The 17,915-nt window shown below is 37.2% G+C and overlaps 1 protein-coding gene and 1 pseudogene across 2 annotated transcripts; one reads left to right on the forward strand and one right to left on the reverse strand.

The window, feature by feature from the left end:
- Positions 1-1,101: 1,101 nt before the first annotated feature.
- LOC122877685 (MAU2 chromatid cohesion factor homolog) lies at positions 1,102-10,134 on the reverse strand. Of its 2 annotated transcripts, none has more exons than XM_044199569.1 (18): positions 9,817-10,134; positions 9,440-9,523; positions 9,129-9,224; positions 8,777-8,871; positions 8,088-8,115; positions 7,671-7,826; positions 7,335-7,481; positions 6,263-6,353; positions 6,009-6,112; positions 5,747-5,824; positions 5,166-5,231; positions 4,947-5,072; positions 4,393-4,442; positions 4,187-4,264; positions 3,929-4,040; positions 2,955-3,045; positions 2,642-2,769; positions 1,102-2,473 (listed from the first exon to the last, which is right to left on the reverse strand). In XM_044199569.1, exons 1-18 carry the CDS (start codon positions 10,048-10,050, stop codon positions 2,399-2,401), a joined length of 1,839 nt encoding a protein of 612 aa, XP_044055504.1. In that variant the 5' UTR covers positions 10,051-10,134; the 3' UTR covers positions 1,102-2,398. The 2 variants fall into 2 exon arrangements, with proteins under 2 accessions (XP_044055504.1, XP_044055506.1); XM_044199571.1 differs by having other exon boundaries at positions 4,947-5,030; positions 9,817-10,131.
- Positions 10,135-10,678: 544 nt separating this feature from the next.
- On the forward strand, positions 10,679-16,375 carry LOC122877686 (annotated as a pseudogene).
- Positions 16,376-17,915: the final 1,540 nt, after the last annotated feature.

Below are 17,915 nucleotides of genomic sequence, written 5' to 3' on the forward strand. Positions count from 1 at the left end.
AGGAAATAATGGTGCAGAAGATCAGAGCATCGTTAACTATAATATGGAGGAAGAGTTCTCAGGTTTATCCTTATTCCAGCTGCTCTATGGGGCCTGCTATATGTGGCAAAGGAGGAATGGAAGCAGCAGCACTCTTCTCATTTCTCACCTCTCCAGGTTTTGCTTCGCATCTGTGCAGTGTTAACCCCAGAGGATACATAAAAGGCTGAGTGTAGGTTTAGTTTACTTTTCCACAGAGGACTCAAATCGCTTGTTAAATGCGAATGAATGCTTTTGTGGAGATAATGGAGCAACTCTCATCATGGTCTTGGTCATGTATGACAAGGGTTTGTTGAATAGTTATTTGATACAGAGAGATCTGAGTGAATCAAGCATCAGAAACATAATAAAGACAAAGTAAACTATGTTGTTACTAATTAGTTAAGTTGTTTTTGAATACTAATGAATCACATTATACATTCTTTTTGAAAAGCATCAATTGACTGATTTGATTAACCTGAGAAAATCATAGAGTATGTAAATGTTTAGGTGGTATATTTTAGCCACAGATGTTTAACATAGTGGTGGCTTTTAAATATATTTTCTTCTAGAAATGCTAGCTTTTGTTTATAGTAAAATACATAATGGAAGTATTACAATATTTAACCCTAAAATTGATATCTGTGCATATTCTGTCTTAAAGGAAAGCCTTTAATAGTACAATTACATGCACGTAAACGCATTTGAAAACTCTAGCACCACCTAAATGCTACTTTAAAAAAATATGCTCACCAGTAACTCATACTTTTACTACTGCAGTAGTTGAAGTAACTAACTACTGCACGTCACACAGCTGCCAGTATTCACTCAGTTTCTTTCCTATTGTTTTGCAGTGTCTACCACTTCAGCAGGTCATCAGTAGTATTACTGGCCCAGTTTGGTTCCACTAAACATGATTATTAAGCAATCAGGGGCCCAATGCTGCCAGGCACTGAACCGGCTTTAAAACGAGCAAAAAAAAAAAAAAAAAAAAACACAACTCAACAACAAACAAACAAACAACAACACTCAATCCAAGGAATAATGTCTAAAATCTGATGTGTAAATCAGTAAATTACAAAATGTCAATCATATTTTTTATTGGAAAATTACTGAAAACAATGTAAGCATTAAAAACATAGGCATTGAATAGAATATGGCTAGTATTCAAGCTTAAACTGTGTCCTTACAGAGTGCTTTAAATACGAAGCATTGAGATTTCTACATAGGATAGCTAAAAATACATATCACACTTTCCTAAATTGACTTTATAAAATGTCACTGTACAATAAAGGTTTAACAAGTGGCAAATCTATACAAACATACTGTAAAGAAACCATTTAGTATAACTATCAAGACAAATTAAAATATAACAAAATAAAATAAATTCACTTTTTGAATATCTGAAGATTACTGTAAGCTCCAAAAGTCTAAATGTGATTTGTAAAAATTAATACATCAACAGGGAACTCATATATTATGGAACTTCAAAAAATATATCAGTTAAATGTGTTGTTTTAAAAGGGTATGTGGCAACCCTCACAGCTACCAAATGATATAAAATGCAGAAGTTTTTAAACATTGCTCATTAATATACCCAACAGAGGCATTTTCTGGTCCACAAAGGAACTGCACACAGTGGACTGTGCACTGTTTCAATCCAATGTACACAGCCAATTTGTATCATGAAACTTATCAACTGATTATTGTGTGAAAATATATTACAAGATGTCTCTATTATTACTATTATGGATTTTGTGCAAAGAATGACCTACCAAGAATGTATTATTAGCAACCCAGGAGAGAAACTATTGTACAGGGAGTCCACATCAGTAACTTCCATGCATGAAAAAAACAAAACAAACAAACAAACAAACAAACAAACAGGATCCATACAAAAAAAGGCAAGATGTAAAATATTTACCAACAGGTACAAAAATATCAACATGAATAAATTAATTTCCTCTACATTTCTTTACTGCCCTCCTATCTACCCCCTTGTTTTTCCAATAAATGGAAAAGAAACAAACGTAGAGAAGGGTTCTCCATATCTGAGGCAAAGAAACCCTTTTAGACGTCGCTACGTGTCCTTCACTACTCTAATAAAGAGTCCAACCCTGCCCTTATGCCCCATGAGCATCCACGCCATTAGAGAGCATGAAATACATGTACAACAGTAGTTGGTATTGTTTTACAACAATTAAAAGTGTGATAGCAGACAATCAATCTTGAGAAGCTAATAAAGTGAAGGCCTGAACTCTGTGACCTGTTAAAATTCTCTCAAATCTCAGCTACAGTAGTCTGACAGCAGGTTGTTAGGCATCAATCTGTTGCTTGCGTTAATGTACCAGCTACCGTCATATGGGAGACAGGTGGTTTCTCATAGCAGGCTTGCAAGGCTGGTGGTCGGGCCGTTCTGGGCTTGGATCTGGACAGGAGGAGGGCCATCAGTCCACTGAAAAACAGACAGAGAATGCTGTAATCTTAGCACTACAAAACATTGACAGAAAATACATACACCACAGTGAATAAGTGTAAATATGTAGATCCAATATGGCAGTAGAGTGAAAAGTGATACTGAAGAGCAATGATATGAAGAACGACACTAATCTGTTTCACATACACTGATGAGATTATGCTCAGGGAGGCTGCAGGCAGCGATGTGGTCCTGCAGCAGCTGCTGGGAGAAGTTCTGGTGCATCTGGGCTGCTTCATGGGCATCCATGGTGTTCCCAAGGGCCTTGTTCAAGTCTGCAAGCACAACACATGGTCAAAATCTTCCTTCACACAGCTGGTTTCTTGAGAACAGAGATTATCATTGTCAAGTATTCTCACAATAAAAAGGTCTGCAAAGACCATCCTTTCAGTAAAAGCGTTAATAAGTAACAAATCTAAAAACATAAATGATGTTCTACCGAGATAAGGTCATTATGTACCTTTCAACAGTGCTGAAGACCAGAGCTGAACAGACATGTCAGGGATCTTGCTGGCCAGCTGCATGGCAGGTACAACCATGTTGTTGCTTTCCTAAAGAGAAAAGGCCAACGTTTTAGAAAACAGAATGGGTGGAAACCATCAGACGACGATCCTCATTTCTAAAACACTGTAAACATTAAAAAGGGTTTTGAAATATGTGCATGCCATCACATCCTACAGAGCAGGGGTCATTTTTGGATCATTTGTGGGCATAAGACATTAGTTCGTCCTCCTCAATTAGTAATTTGTGCACACAAAATAATAAATAATCTCCACACATTCGTCATTTTGAACCCGCAAATTACTTAATCTGTGTGAACAAATGTTTTGAATTGATTCCTCAAATGTGACGTCTGAACACATTAATTTCTAGATGATTCAGCTCCCCTGACTTGGCTTCATTCGCTGCTGCCGTGACATGCTGCTACTCATCTTTGTTTATTTCATAGAGTTCATCTGCCCTCGACCTAAATAACAACCTGATTTATGTGCATATCTGTATTCACCAACAAACGCCTCATTAACCATATAAGGTTAATTGTAGGAACTAACAAGGCAGGATATGAGGCCTGGATACAGAAGAATCTTGTCAAGTCCGTTGTAATTTATTATAAAAAGAAAAATCGTGTGTACAGAGTTTTATAAATCAGGATATTTTATCAGTGTACAACGTGTTCTTATTTTGTGCAAAATGTATAATAGGGTTTTATAAATGAAGCCCTAGCTGCACATGGCACATCAAAGGGGTGAACATTGGATAAATGAGAAAAAAGATTCTTATCTTGATTCAATTTAAAAAGATCAGACAAAATGTTCTGTTATGATGATCTAGTTGTTCTAACACCTGTTGTTCAACCCAATTCATAGCCCAAGCAATGTAAGATGAAAATCAAGTCAGATTTTGTGCAAAAACTAGGTACATTTGTCATCTTACTCTGTGGTTGCCCAGTACATAGAAGATGTGGCCCAGCAGAACCAGGGAGCAGGCAGTCAGTCTGTTCAGATCCTCAGCATTAGACATCTTCAGGGTTTCCCTTAGGAAACGTCTACAACACAACAATATATACACACACATATATATATATATATATATATATATATATATATATATATATATAGATAGATAGATATGCACAGGTGCAGGGTGGATCTGTGTGTGCGTTTGTATGAAACAATTTAAGATTTCTCATACTTGGCCTCGTTGTAGCGTCCTTGAAAGAAGGACAGGAGTCCCCTGATGTAGAAGGCTGCAGCGCGGAGGCAATGGGAGCTGAATCAAAAACAAAGACAATGGTTGTCTATTTAATAATCTGAATCAGTTTGAACAAGATGTGTTGCTTTAATGTATTGTCCTGTGTTGTACATACAAACTGTAAAAAAAAATCTTATGCCTCTTACCTTACTGGGAAGTTATGGTCTGGGTTTATTCTCTCTAGGAGGCTGTATAGCTGAAGAAGAAATTAAAAAAGGAAAATTTTAAAAGTGCACCTATTAGTTATTATTAAAATGGCTGTCTCGTTTCCTTTATTTTAAAGAGTGTGCTTTTATCCAGGTAACTTCAATCCACTGACTGTGTTCTTAGAAGAAGATAAGAATTAAATTTGGTTATCAAAGTACTGTTCTGAGTGGGACATTTTACAGTTGAAAAAGTAACTTGTCAGCGCTCTCTAGTGGACAAACAATGTAATGGCAACAGTGATTCTAAATTAAAACAAACGTTAAGAATATTTGGCTTTTCTTGCTGGAATTTCTTGTTACTCTGGGGCCAACATATACGCCAATACCAATTTATCTGTGATAAGCCATCGGCAATGCTGATGTATTGATCGGGCTCTATAAAGAAGTAAACCACAAACATGATATAATGTATACTAACCATTTCTGTTAGAAGTGGTTCATTACATTACACCGTTTTAATTAAAAAAACGTGACCCGTTTATTACTTAACTAACCTCCTGGTGTCGGTTTCCTTCCCTAATGTAGACACTGGCCAAGTTGGTCACAATGTATGTCCACAGTTCCTGGTGTGTGGTGAGCTGAAACGACACCGACATGTTTGAGACAAGAGGAGAGAGCAGCTGCAGCAGAGAGTAGGAGAAAGAAGAGAAGAAGATATTGGTGACAGTATCTGAAGAGAGGCAAAAATCAAAGCAAAGTCACCACGTACTCACCCGCAAAGCTGTGGTAAACTGTGCCTCTGCATTATCCATACAGTTCACTGAGATACAGTACAGACCCTAAGTGATGAAAAGAGCAAGAGGAATAGATCGACCATTACAGATGTCAGTTTCTCATCAAAACAGGGATATAGTTACAGTATTTAGAAAATGTGGTTCCCTCAGGATAACAGCTTTTGGAATATATAACTTCTGTTTATTTCTTATGGCAGATTTCTGTGTTTCGGTGTTCCTGAAAATTTTAAATAAGATGGGGTATTTTGTAACAATAAATCCTCAAATGTAAATGTGGGATGACTCCAAAATTCCAAAAATAATTTCTTTTAACTTAAAAAAACAAAACAACAACCATAAAACAGAATGTTGACCACTGAAAATATATGTCTCAAATAGATTTGTTTTCTGCGGACATTACAGGGAAACACAATCATTTTAGTTTAGCGTAACTTACTTTAATTGAATTTGTGACCATGTTCTGAAACTTTCAGTGTTTTCTATCTTGGCTAATAGCAACCCTGATCACACAGTTGTACACACAACGAATGTTAAAGAGGGTTTAGGTGGAAAATACTCACTAATAGTGTGTGAAGCTGAGCAGCGTGGTTGGTGAATAGCCTGGGGGATTGTTGGCACAGCTGACACACCTGTGAGATCTGAATGGACAGGGCAGAGTCAGTGTTCACTTTCACAAGCTCATTCAAGCATGCAAGTTCATTTTTGTGACATGCTACAAAATATAGCTCTCAAGGCTGCTGGACTTTGCTGGTCTGTATCTTTTCCACACATATTAAATACAACAAAAGTCAAGAAATGACCATGGATACAGAAACAATATACCTCTTGTAATGCAGTGGCTTTGTGGCCCGTGACGAGTCTACACATGATGATGTGCTCCAGCAGAATGACTTGAAAGGTAGAGAGGATGGGGCTGCAGTCCAACACTAAAACATGGAGATAGATATTAAAACCCATACACAAACAAGTGGTACAAAATGTTTTTTACAGTATGAAACTCACAGTTCCACATTATATTGTTATTCATGATTAAATTATTTCTTTGGAAAAGCACAGGAACACATTGCGTAACTCACTTTTTAGTTTCTCTAGTTGCATAAGAGCCTTGTCTGTGTACTTCTGGGCTTTCTCCAAATAGCCTGCTTGCATGGAGTGCATGACTGTCACCTGCAAAATGACAAGAAAGAGTACACATTTAACACTGTGAATGTTAAAAAAAAAAATCAATAAAAAAATCTTTTGCAAGTTCCACGGTAACTGAACCTCTGCAACACTGCAGTAGTGTCAAGCTATCCATGGGGATTATACAAAGTATACCAACTCTATTTTCTATAATATTATTGTAGATTTTTTTTAAATTTAGCATTTATTTAACCACTGAGATCAAGGATCGCTTGTACAAGGGAGACCTGACAAAGAATAGCAGCAACTCAGAGTTTCAACAGGAAAACACATAGATTTGAGTAACATTAAAATGATCAGATAAAACATTTGCACACAGACAACTTGGACTCAATAGATTTCTTTAAAATCGTTCAGGGTTACTATCTTTTGAAGTTTAAGATCAATCTGTAGATTGTTCCATGCAGTAGGTGCAGTTCGGACTTTAGGAACGACTCGCAAAATGTCCAGAGAACAAAGATTGTAATTTCCACATTTCAAGTTTAAAAGAGAAGATAAGTAAGTGGGAATTTAGCCAAGAATGGCTTTGTAATGGTAAGAGCACCACAGTTTGTAATGAATCTCAAGAGCCCCATGATACACGCTATCCAGCATGTAAGCATGTGACAATGAGCAGAGGCATTCGTGTACAACACATCACTAATTTTCTTTTATTTACAAAGCTATGAGATGCAATTTACATGCAACCTAAATGAATAATAACAACACTTCAGCTTGAAGGCTTATTGTCTTTGTGCTCTCCTTCTTTCAAAATGCATTTTGACTCTGGTGTGGAAAGTTGGGTTGGTGTGTTAAGTTGGAGAATTCAGTAGTTTGCTACTAATCTAAAAACATTTAGGATTTTTGCCACTGCAGTAAAACCACAACCCACAGTGAGAGAAAAATCTAAGCAATGACAGCCCTGGTGTTGTTTTGAGTATAACTTTTAGGGGCATTTATGTGGCAAAGAAAGAGAAACGGCATTACCAAATACACAAGGACACACATGTGCTCCTTGGGCAGCCAGTGGAAGAGGTCAGCAGGGTTGCTGGGCAGAATCTCATCATCGTGGAGTGTAGAAATAGTCTGGATACACTGCTGCAGCTGCTTCAGACACGGCTTCACACTCTTCACCTGGGGACACATGGACACGGCAATACATTCCATCTCAGATTCAAGCAGTTTGAGACAACCAGACATTAAACTAGGTTTATCATCCCTAATTGCTTTATGAAATCAATATATGCATGCACAACAGTCACTTAAACCTCTATGAACAACTCTGTACCACCTGATCTAACCCTTCCAGACTGGTTTTCCTACCTGTCCAGCATCCAGGTAATGTGTGACCTGTAGGACCAGGAAGAAGACCCTCAGGGACTCTTTCTGGATAGGGTTTCCCTGCCAGTTTTCTACAATAGTTCCGCACAGTGTGAGCAGAGGATGCACCTCCCCAAGCTTCCTCTCCATAAGCAGCAACTAGAAGACAAAACAAACATCACCACAATCAAAACTTGATAGAATTTGATGTTGCTTGCTTTTGTTATTTTTTAACTCATGTTAAAAACAATAACTATTACTGTTGTAAAGTTACTTGTATAGTAACTTACTGATATACACAAAAACATATAAAAGACAAGAAAAGTATTTGTGTCTGCTGGGAAAAAAAGATATCACTGTTTACATCGCCATGGTGTAAAAGCACAAATGGTGTAAAGTAAAGTAGAACAGATGACTCACCATTCCTTTACTGAGAAGAAACAATGCCCTAAAAAGCAAAAACATCAAGTAAGCTTTTTCACCATCACATTCTCACAGTCAATCATTATTTATAAATACTTTGTTCCACTGTTGTATTAGTAGCAAGGGTGCACAAGTGTCAAGGCCGATACCATGTAAAAATGTAAGAACTCAGACCTGGTGAAATGTGTCTATCAGAAGAGAGGGGTGCATTTGTTTCAGAAGTTTTACATGAGCAAAGTTTTCATGAAGATAAATTGAGAATCAATTTTTTTCCACGCAATTGTAACTTTGCGATGTTTTGTCTTTAATTAACTACATATTATGTGATTTGTCTGAACCCACAATAAATGGCATGTAATTTTATCTACAGGTCAAAATATAATTTGCAGAGTAGCTAAACAAAACAGAATTGCTGTTGAGAGTTTCATAGTCCACTTCTCATTATTTGGTTTGAGATACCCCTTAAGATGGAAAACCCTCCATACAAACTGAAGGGGAGTGGATTGGTTAGCATGTTGTGACCAGATTGAGACTTATTAGACACTCATACTTGTACTTACATACAAAAAAAATTGTGTTTTTGTGCACCCCAGATTAATAGTAATGTTTGATGAAGTTGAAGGTGTCAGATGCTAACCACTAAAAGCCTTAAATATGCAGTCAACAGAGGATTGAGTGACATATACCTGGTATATTCTGACCCAACCACTCTGGCATACTCAGCTCCAACCCCCAGCAGGTCACATGCTGACACCAAATCTTTCTCGAGAGTATGAAGTTGCTGAAAGAGACAAGAACATTCCTCTCATCACTCTTCTGCAATTTGGACACAAAGTATGACCAGCGAAATGTATCTAAAACCTACAAAGTGCAAGTTTAGCAAACAGCAGTCAGACTAACTACCAGAATTTTATTAAGACTGCTGTGAATTCTTTCTCAAACACTGTTGGACCTGCAAGTGGAATGACTTGAGTGAGTTAAACAATGTCACCCCTACAGGGACACATTGATATTATTGTATACATATTCAATACATACCGCCAACTGGAACAACAATCTGCAGTGCCAGTAAGGTGTTTGCTGTGAAATCTGGATGGCCTTGCGCAGTAGGGGTTTTGCAGAGTCCACCAAATTCTGAAAATTGATTAGAAGGATCAATAGTCAATAATAAATACCAATGCACAGCCTACCCTGCATGTACCACGATGACATACACAAATGCTAATACCATGTCAATTTCACTTGGTGGTAAGAAGTGATGAATATATGCCGCTAAGCTACTGTTACTTCTGCCTCACAAAAATAATTAACATTGATGTTACTTCAAATGTTACCAAAAATGAGCTTACCTGTTGGCAGAAGAGTTCTGACAAAATGCTTGCTGCTTCAAATTTGACATCTTCAAACTGAGGGACTTGTTGAGATATAAACCACTGCAAAACAAAAGATAGAAAATGTTAGCGGCGTTTGCTAGCTTTATCAACCAATAATAATCCCATACATCTTATTTGACTAACACCAGAGAAAGAACGAAAGCGACCGACTCAGGACGAATATGTAACAAAATGCTAACAAATTTTATATTTCAACTTCTTGACGAATTAAACCTTCCTGAATCAACAACTATATAGAGATTTTTGCCGTTAGCTGCTTTCGCTGCCTGTGGCCTACACCCCTCCCCTTCTCCGCCGCATCCCCGGTCTTTCCTAGATCGAACGTCCCTCACCGCTTTCTCCAGGTGGCTGCGGGCCAGCTCGCTGTTCTTGGTGTGGTGGTAGAGAACCGAGCCCAGCTGAAGATGTGTCCGGGCCTCAATCCTCTGTGGAGGCTTAAACTGAAACACTGCCTGTAGACAGTGCACACAGAGCCGGATTTTGGGCGGACTGGAGGTTCGGAAATGCTCCGCAAAGCCGAGAAGGGCGAGGTACCAGCGCTCTGGGGCCTCAACGTTTGACGCCATTTTCCCCGACAACAACAAGTTTTTCAGGGCTATGGGCAGACTCCCGGGTTGCCAGGTTCGGTCATGTAGAACCCACAAGCAAATCGTCTAAAGCCCCAATCCATCGCTTTTGTTTGCTTTTTAGTAAACATTCAATCATGTATGACTAACATAGACTAACAAGACTAATGCTTTGTACAGTTTAGAATAATTTGACACTAAAAGTACACTTATTAAAAAAAGACTATGTATAACTAATTTTCTCATTTAATTGTGAGACACTTGTTCTTTGAATAATTTCTATTTTGTGAGACATTGTACTATTACGTTATTACGTTTCACTGAGAAATACAGAATTTTCCACTTCCCCGTATATCTGTCAGAATAAGGTTTTACATTCAAAGCATACAATACACAATATATGCTGAGTTTCATCTAACCAAATGGAGTACTGTGGGTCACACATAACATCAAAAGTATTTCTTGAAGGTTAATGTACACTCAGTTATTTAACACTCTGAAAGGGATCATTCTTTTCTTTTCTTTTATGTTGTTGTTGTTGTTTGTGTCGAAACTGCTCTGAAACTCAAAATGTTTTCTCTGCGTGAACACGTATTTAATCATGGCAACAGCATGGACACAGTTTGTTACATATGAGTTAACCTGGCAACCCAATGATGAACTCGCGAGATTTCACCCGAGTAATGGGACTCGCCATGACAAAATGTAGTCCAAAATACTGTCATACGCCGTCCCAGTTTCTTTAAGACCTTGGAAAGCCCAAATAATCTTGTGCGCAGAACCAGGCAGCAGCAGCAGAATTTCCTTGCAGACGTCGTACATAGACAACACACTCTGCCGCAGCTTGACACCTGTCTTTTACAATCATCTTCAGAAACGTCAACAACGTGAAGAGACGTGCAGACACTTCGCAGCGTGTTGCAAGTTATAAGAGCGACTGACCAGCCTCCAGCGAGCAAACAAGAAATGTGTGCAAGAATCTGCAGGGCAGACTGGTGACTGAACACATCGAAGATTTGTAAACGGGGTCATTTTAAACACAAACGAAGGTAACAAAATGCAGCATTTAATCAATGAGCGTCTAGATGTAACTGCATTAACGATGCATGCTGTAGGCCTGTTTATTCATTCTTTGTATAAATAAGTTATGCAGCAAGGGCTGTTCGCAGTTTATTTATTTGAGGTGTGTCATTAAGTTATTATCGACCCATTAGTTTTAGGACATTGACAAGTGGTCCAGATTGATGATTGATAAATATAAACGGTGTGTTTAGTTATGTGCTGGAAAGTAACGATGGATTGAACAGCAGAGCTTTTGTAATGCAACACCCTGTTTACAAGGTTGTTTGTGTAGGATATGGGCGTGCGTGTAATCACGTACTCAAGTCATGAAAGACACTGAGGCAGTACGACACGGCGGGCTGCTTTGTTGAATAAAGTGTCTTTTTAATTGGCCCTACACATTTTCTCATATATATATATTCCTCCGCAGTGGGTTTTCCTGAATGAGCGACCACCCGAGCCGTCTGCCAGTGGCCCAGGCCACTGTGCTGACTCTACCACCCTCCAGCCAAGCAAAGGTGAGTATTGTTTTTCATATGACTCAGTCACATGTTGTGCTTTAGTACAAATGATTAAATATTTACTTGTTATTTCCTTGACACATTAGAGCAGTTGGGATATCAATTGCATTTCAAGTTGTTGCGGGGCCACATTAGGGCCTACTCTTGAAGTGTTGTTCCTTTAGGCGGTGTGTATTTAAAAAGAACATAAATTCCTTCAAAAGGCGCCCTTTGTGAAATTGTTCAATTATCCCACTGTGGTGTGATTTATTTACGAGCTAATGTAAAGCTGGCCTTAGTTTACAAAGCAATACAGTACGTCTTATTGAATAAAGAGAATCATGACAGATGTTTACTGTAGTATCACAAGGTTAGGGTTTGTCACTGTACAAGACCATTTTTATAGAATTTTTCTTTTTAATAAAACTTAAACTGAGCTCATTTTAAGATATGATAAGTCTACCAAATAATAGCTGATTTTACCAACAAAGTTTGCAGCAGAGGTGGAAGAAATATTTGTACTTAAGTAAAAGTAGCAATACCACAGTGTGGAAATACTCATAGTCATGCATTCAAATTTGTACTTAATTAAAAGTACAAAAGTACTGGCATTGAATATACTTAAAGTACCAAACGTAAAAGTACTCATTATGCAGAATGGCCAATTTCAGAATAATGTATTTTATATTACTGGATTATATTTGTCTCTTAAATTTAGTGAAATATAAAGTAGCAGAAAATGGAAATACTCAAGTAAAATGCAAGTACCTCAAAATTGTACTGAAGTTGAGTAATTGAGTAAATGTTCTTAGTTACTCTCCACCACTGGTTAGCAGCAGTTGACCCCAGACAGTATATGTAGCTCGGTGGGTAAGTTTATTGATTATATGTTAAGCTAATAGTTACAGTAAATCAAAAACCTAATTATACATGTAAATGAATGAAATCCTCTGGTTTAAATTGTGAAAAATGTTTGTTATTCGTGCCAAATGCTTATCTTATCAGTGAATGGGACTGTTTCTTGGGTTCAACTGTCTCTTCCAGCTGAAAGAATGCTGATGTGCATGCATGCACACACACACACGCACACACACACAAACAAACCAACAACTCTGCTTCAGTGAAGCGCCAGTTGGTGTTATCTCTTATGATTCTATCATAACAGTTGAGTCACTCGGGCTCTAATCCACATGCAGATCTTGCTGATCTGTCACAGTAACTTTGCTGAGGGATAGATATGGGAGTGTTTGTGCTGATAAGCATATGATTTTGTGTTACATGTTTGTGAAGATCAAACAGCCACATAATGAGAGATACATTATTAAATTTACTCTGTCTACACTTTTAAAAGTAACCAGTGTAAGGTCGTGAAGATATCTTTAGTTATCTTAAAGGTCAGTGTTAGGCTTTTGCTATCAGTTTGTATCAGTGTAATGTGACAAAATGTCTTCTGAAGTAATGCAATGCGAATGTGTCTGTGTGTTCAAACAGGACTTGAGGCCCAGATGGACTGCGCTGGACTCCCTGCTATGTGGGGCATTTGCTGGAGCCGTAGCCAAAACAGTCATTGCACCTCTGGATCGGACCAAGATCATTTTCCAAGGCAAGAACAACACTCCACAAAGATATTTCTTTCCAAATATAGAATCTACAGACAGACAGTAGGCTACTGTATATGTAAACGATTTAAATTATCTTCTGTGTATTACACTCCGCAGAAAATGCAACTACTGTTCTTCTGTTTGTAACATAGTTTTCAATGACTGTTGCAACTGTTTTTAACTAATTGTTAATCCTCTTAGTAGATGTTTAGCCTACATGGGAGTGTGTTGTTTAACCCTGAGGTGCACTGTGTCTCTTGTTGTTCCACAGTCTCCTCAAACAGATTCTCAGCTAAGGTGAGTTCATGTTTGTCTTCTTGACATTTTATATATTAAACAATTAATAAATTAATTAAACAAATATATTTATCAATATTAAATACTACCTTAGATGGAGCTCTAGAATGTATCTGGTAGATCTCTGCTGTAGTACTATGCCATTATTTCACAGCCACTCTCACACACATGTTCAGTCCTACAAACTACCCGTGTTTGTACACCTTGAACATATTAAGATTACCATGTTAGATTATTAGATGTGGAAAATGGGAAGAGCATCATTCTCTGCTCCTGACCCAACATATACACTACCCCCAGGAGGCCTTCAGGATCATCTACTGCACTTACATGAAGGATGGGCTGCTCAGTCTGTGGAGGGGGAACTCTGCCACCATGGTGAGGGTCATGCCCTACGCTGCCATCCAGTTCTGCTCACATGAACAGTACAAAAACGACTGGGGGGCTACTACGGCTACCAGGGAAAGTGAGTAGAGAATTTGTCTTTCAGTAGTAATGAATGAATAAATGAATTTTTTTATTTTAAAATAAAACATCACAGATGGCAATGTCTGGTTGGTTGGTCAGCCCAACACTTTGGTCCAGTAAGAAATAACAAAAAAACGAATGTTATTGTTTTTGAAATATCTCAACAACCGTTGGATAGATTGTTGTGAAATTTGGTGCAGATATTCATGGTCCCCACAGGATGAATTGTAATGACTTTGATCCGCTGACCTTTAATCTAGCGCCATCATCTGGTCCAAATTTTAATTTGTCCGATACTTTGGTTTATAACCAAACACCTGCAAAACTAATGACATTCCCATCAGCCTCAGCTGTACTTTGTGTTTTGTGCTAATCAGCAAATGTTAAGCTAACACGCTAAACTAAGATGGTGAACATGGTAAACATTATACCTGCTAGACATCAGAAAGCTAGCATCGTCATTGTGAGCATGTTAGCATGCTGACATTAGCATTTAGCTCAAAGCACCACAGTGCCGAAGTACAGCCTCAGAGAGACTCTGGCATGGCTGCAGACGCTTAGTCGTGTCTTTTCAATGAGCAAAAGGAAAGCTTTTTGTGTTATTATGTAGTACAGATTATTGTGTTGTTTGTTTCAGAGCTCTGCCTCCTTTCCCGCGCTTCCTGGCTGGCTCTCTGGCTGGCACCACTGCTGCTATGCTCACCTACCCTTTGGACATGGTGCGCGCCAGGATGGCAGTCACAGCCAAAGAAATGTGAGCTCCTATCCCCTGTTTATTACACTCCCCTAACACCTACTACTGTGTACCAAGGTGTCCCTCTCTCTGTACAGACTCACCTATGTGTGTATTAGTCCCATTGTTGTCTTTCCATTACAATAAAATGGACTATTGCAGTGCATAGCAGTTACTTAATGTCTTGCAATACCGCATATGATGGTAAATAGTTTGATATGGTTTGGTAAATGATGTCTTGGCTGATGCTTTTTCTTCAAACAGGTACAGCAACATCATGCACGTCTTTGTGCGGATCTCCCAAGAGGAAGGTGTGAAGACCCTTTACAGAGGCTTCACTCCCACTATCCTGGGTGTCATCCCATATGCAGGCATCACATTTTTCACATATGAGACCCTCAAGAAGCTGCACACAGGTACTGATCATTAGCACTTTTTCCTTTTTATTTTAATGTCTGCATTCACTTCAGTAAAGTGACATTTTAGAGATTTAGATGTGTCATTCAGATGTTTAACTTTTCTTTCTTTTGTTTCTTTCTCTCGCTCTAGAAAAAACTAAGCGACCCCAACCATATCCCTATGAGCGCTTGGCTTTTGGTGCCTGCGCAGGCCTGATTGGACAATCTGCCTCGTACCCTCTGGACGTGGTACGTCGGCGCATGCAGACAGCCGGCGTTACCGGCTCATCGTACAGCACAATTCTGGGGACCATGCGTGAGATCGTAACACAGGAGGGAGTGATACGTGGACTATACAAAGGCCTGAGCATGAACTGGCTTAAAGGGCCCGTTGCTGTGGGGATTAGCTTCACCACATTTGACATCACGCACAGCCTTCTGCTCAAATTGCATCAGATGAGCTACTTCACCCACTGAATGAGTTGGGAGTGACAGAGGGACAGTGAAAAGCACAGATGAGACTCACGTGAGGGAGGTGGGCAACTCTGTCATATGGCAATAATATATCTCTGCACTCAGTCAGTACAGGACCGTCTCTTGCTCCACACTCTTGTTCCCTTCATACAGGATGTCAGAGGAGTGGACAGGAGATCTGTTGTGCACAAAGAAACACAGTATTTCATACTTTGGTAAACGCACAGTAAGGATTCACTGTCAGAGAGTTAGGAGACAAAGAAGAGGTATCTTTAAATTGTTTTTCACGCAAGCACAACTTTGTTTTGAAATCACGGTACCATCAGGGCGGCTAAAGTGAATAACAGTTGATAAAGACTGTTTTTTTTTGATAGATGGATATGGAGGACTTTGTTTGTGTTGTGTTAAATGATAATGCTTGCACTTTATTAGACCTACAATGTTCTTTCAACTCAATCCTGTATATCAACAGAGAACTTGTTTTTAATGAGTTTCATTGCTTTTAATTTAGAGGGAAATTTTATTTTTATTTTAATCACATGGCTTTTCTTTTTTTCTTTTTGATCATTTCAAATAGCCTGATCATGCAGGAGTATGATTTGTAATGAAAGGGTGATAATGCAGTATGTTTTGTTTTAATTTTCAGTTTTATGATGAACTGAAATTAATGGAGCAAATTATTGTACAGTAGGAGGGTGATCATGTCAGCAGGACTGCAGTTTCACTGCCCATCCAGCACTGAGGAGGTGTGATTCTTGTATTAAAGTGGAGGCTAATCAAATAAATGAGAAATAAATCATATATATATATATATATATATATATATATATATATATATATATATATATATATATATATATATATATATATATATATATATATATATATATATATATATATATATATATATATATATATATATATATATATATATATATATATATATATATATATTTATTTATTTATATATATATATATATATATATATATATATATTTTTATATATATATATATATATATATATATATATATATATATATATATATATATATATATATATATATATATATATATATATATATATATATATATATATATATATATATATATATATATATTTATATTTTATATATATTTTATATATATATATATATATTTTATATATATATTTATTTTTTTATATATATAGATATATATATATATAGATATAGATATATTTTATATATAGATATATATATATAGATATATATATATAGATATATATATATAGATATATTTTATATATATATTTTATATATAGATATATATATATATATATATATATATGTATATTCAGTGTTCATTGTTTTACTGTGCTTACATTGTTGTGCAGATTCTATCTTTGCTTTTACTTGATTGTAAGGCGTTTCTTTACGTGAAAAATCTAAATATGCCAAAGCGCTTAAACCTGTCATAAGTTTCATGTGAATAAGGAGTAATCACACATTCACTGGTAATGTGCATTTTAAAGATATAGTATTTCCAAAGATGTAAGTTTACAGTTGTTTCAAGTTAAACCATGACCATGCAATAAAGTGTCCATCCACAACCCTGAGCAATGAGTCCTTGTGTCCACTTGAGGGGGCCATGTGATAAGCAAAGCTAATCACACTGTCAGTGACATTAAAGGCCAGTCGTCTTAAATGTAAAATGTTTCCATTTGAAATGTAATGGTATGGTTACAATATACGTGTTTACTTGCCGCACACAGATCTTCAGTTTTTAATGGTGCAATCACTGAATTTAACATTATTATTTATTTTTTTGGTCTTAATTATATTACCACTATATCAATGATGTGTTGTTTCAGTGTTTTGCGCCTATTTCCCTCAAAAACTGTGAAATTTTAGTTGGACCTAAAATATAAATAAATTATGATATCCAATGTCTATATAATAATGTACAATTACAATAAATATACTGTATCAATTTGATTAATCATAGCTGACCCACAAGTGTGTGAGACCACCTATCGCTTCACTTTCAGTAGATGGCAGCATTGAGTGGCTAGTCTTCGCTGTGCATCCTGGACCATTATGGAGGTAAGTTAGGTTCTGATCACCTCATGGCCTGAACTTGACCTGCCCTCTGCTCACTGAGACTACTTCTATCGTTATTTTACTTTTCTGTGTTTTATTTAATTCAAACATTTGGTGTAAAATTTCTTTTAATGGTGCAAATACTGCTTTTTATGTGTCAGTGTTACAAAGCAAAATTTTGTAAAGCAAACTTAGGTGAATTCATACTTCAAAATACTACAAAGGCTACATACTCACTAAAATGTATAAATAAT

The sequence above is a fragment of the Siniperca chuatsi genome, linkage group LG6 (genome assembly GCF_020085105.1).
Source record: "Siniperca chuatsi isolate FFG_IHB_CAS linkage group LG6, ASM2008510v1, whole genome shotgun sequence".
NCBI classification, from domain to species: domain Eukaryota; kingdom Metazoa; phylum Chordata; class Actinopteri; order Centrarchiformes; family Sinipercidae; genus Siniperca; species Siniperca chuatsi.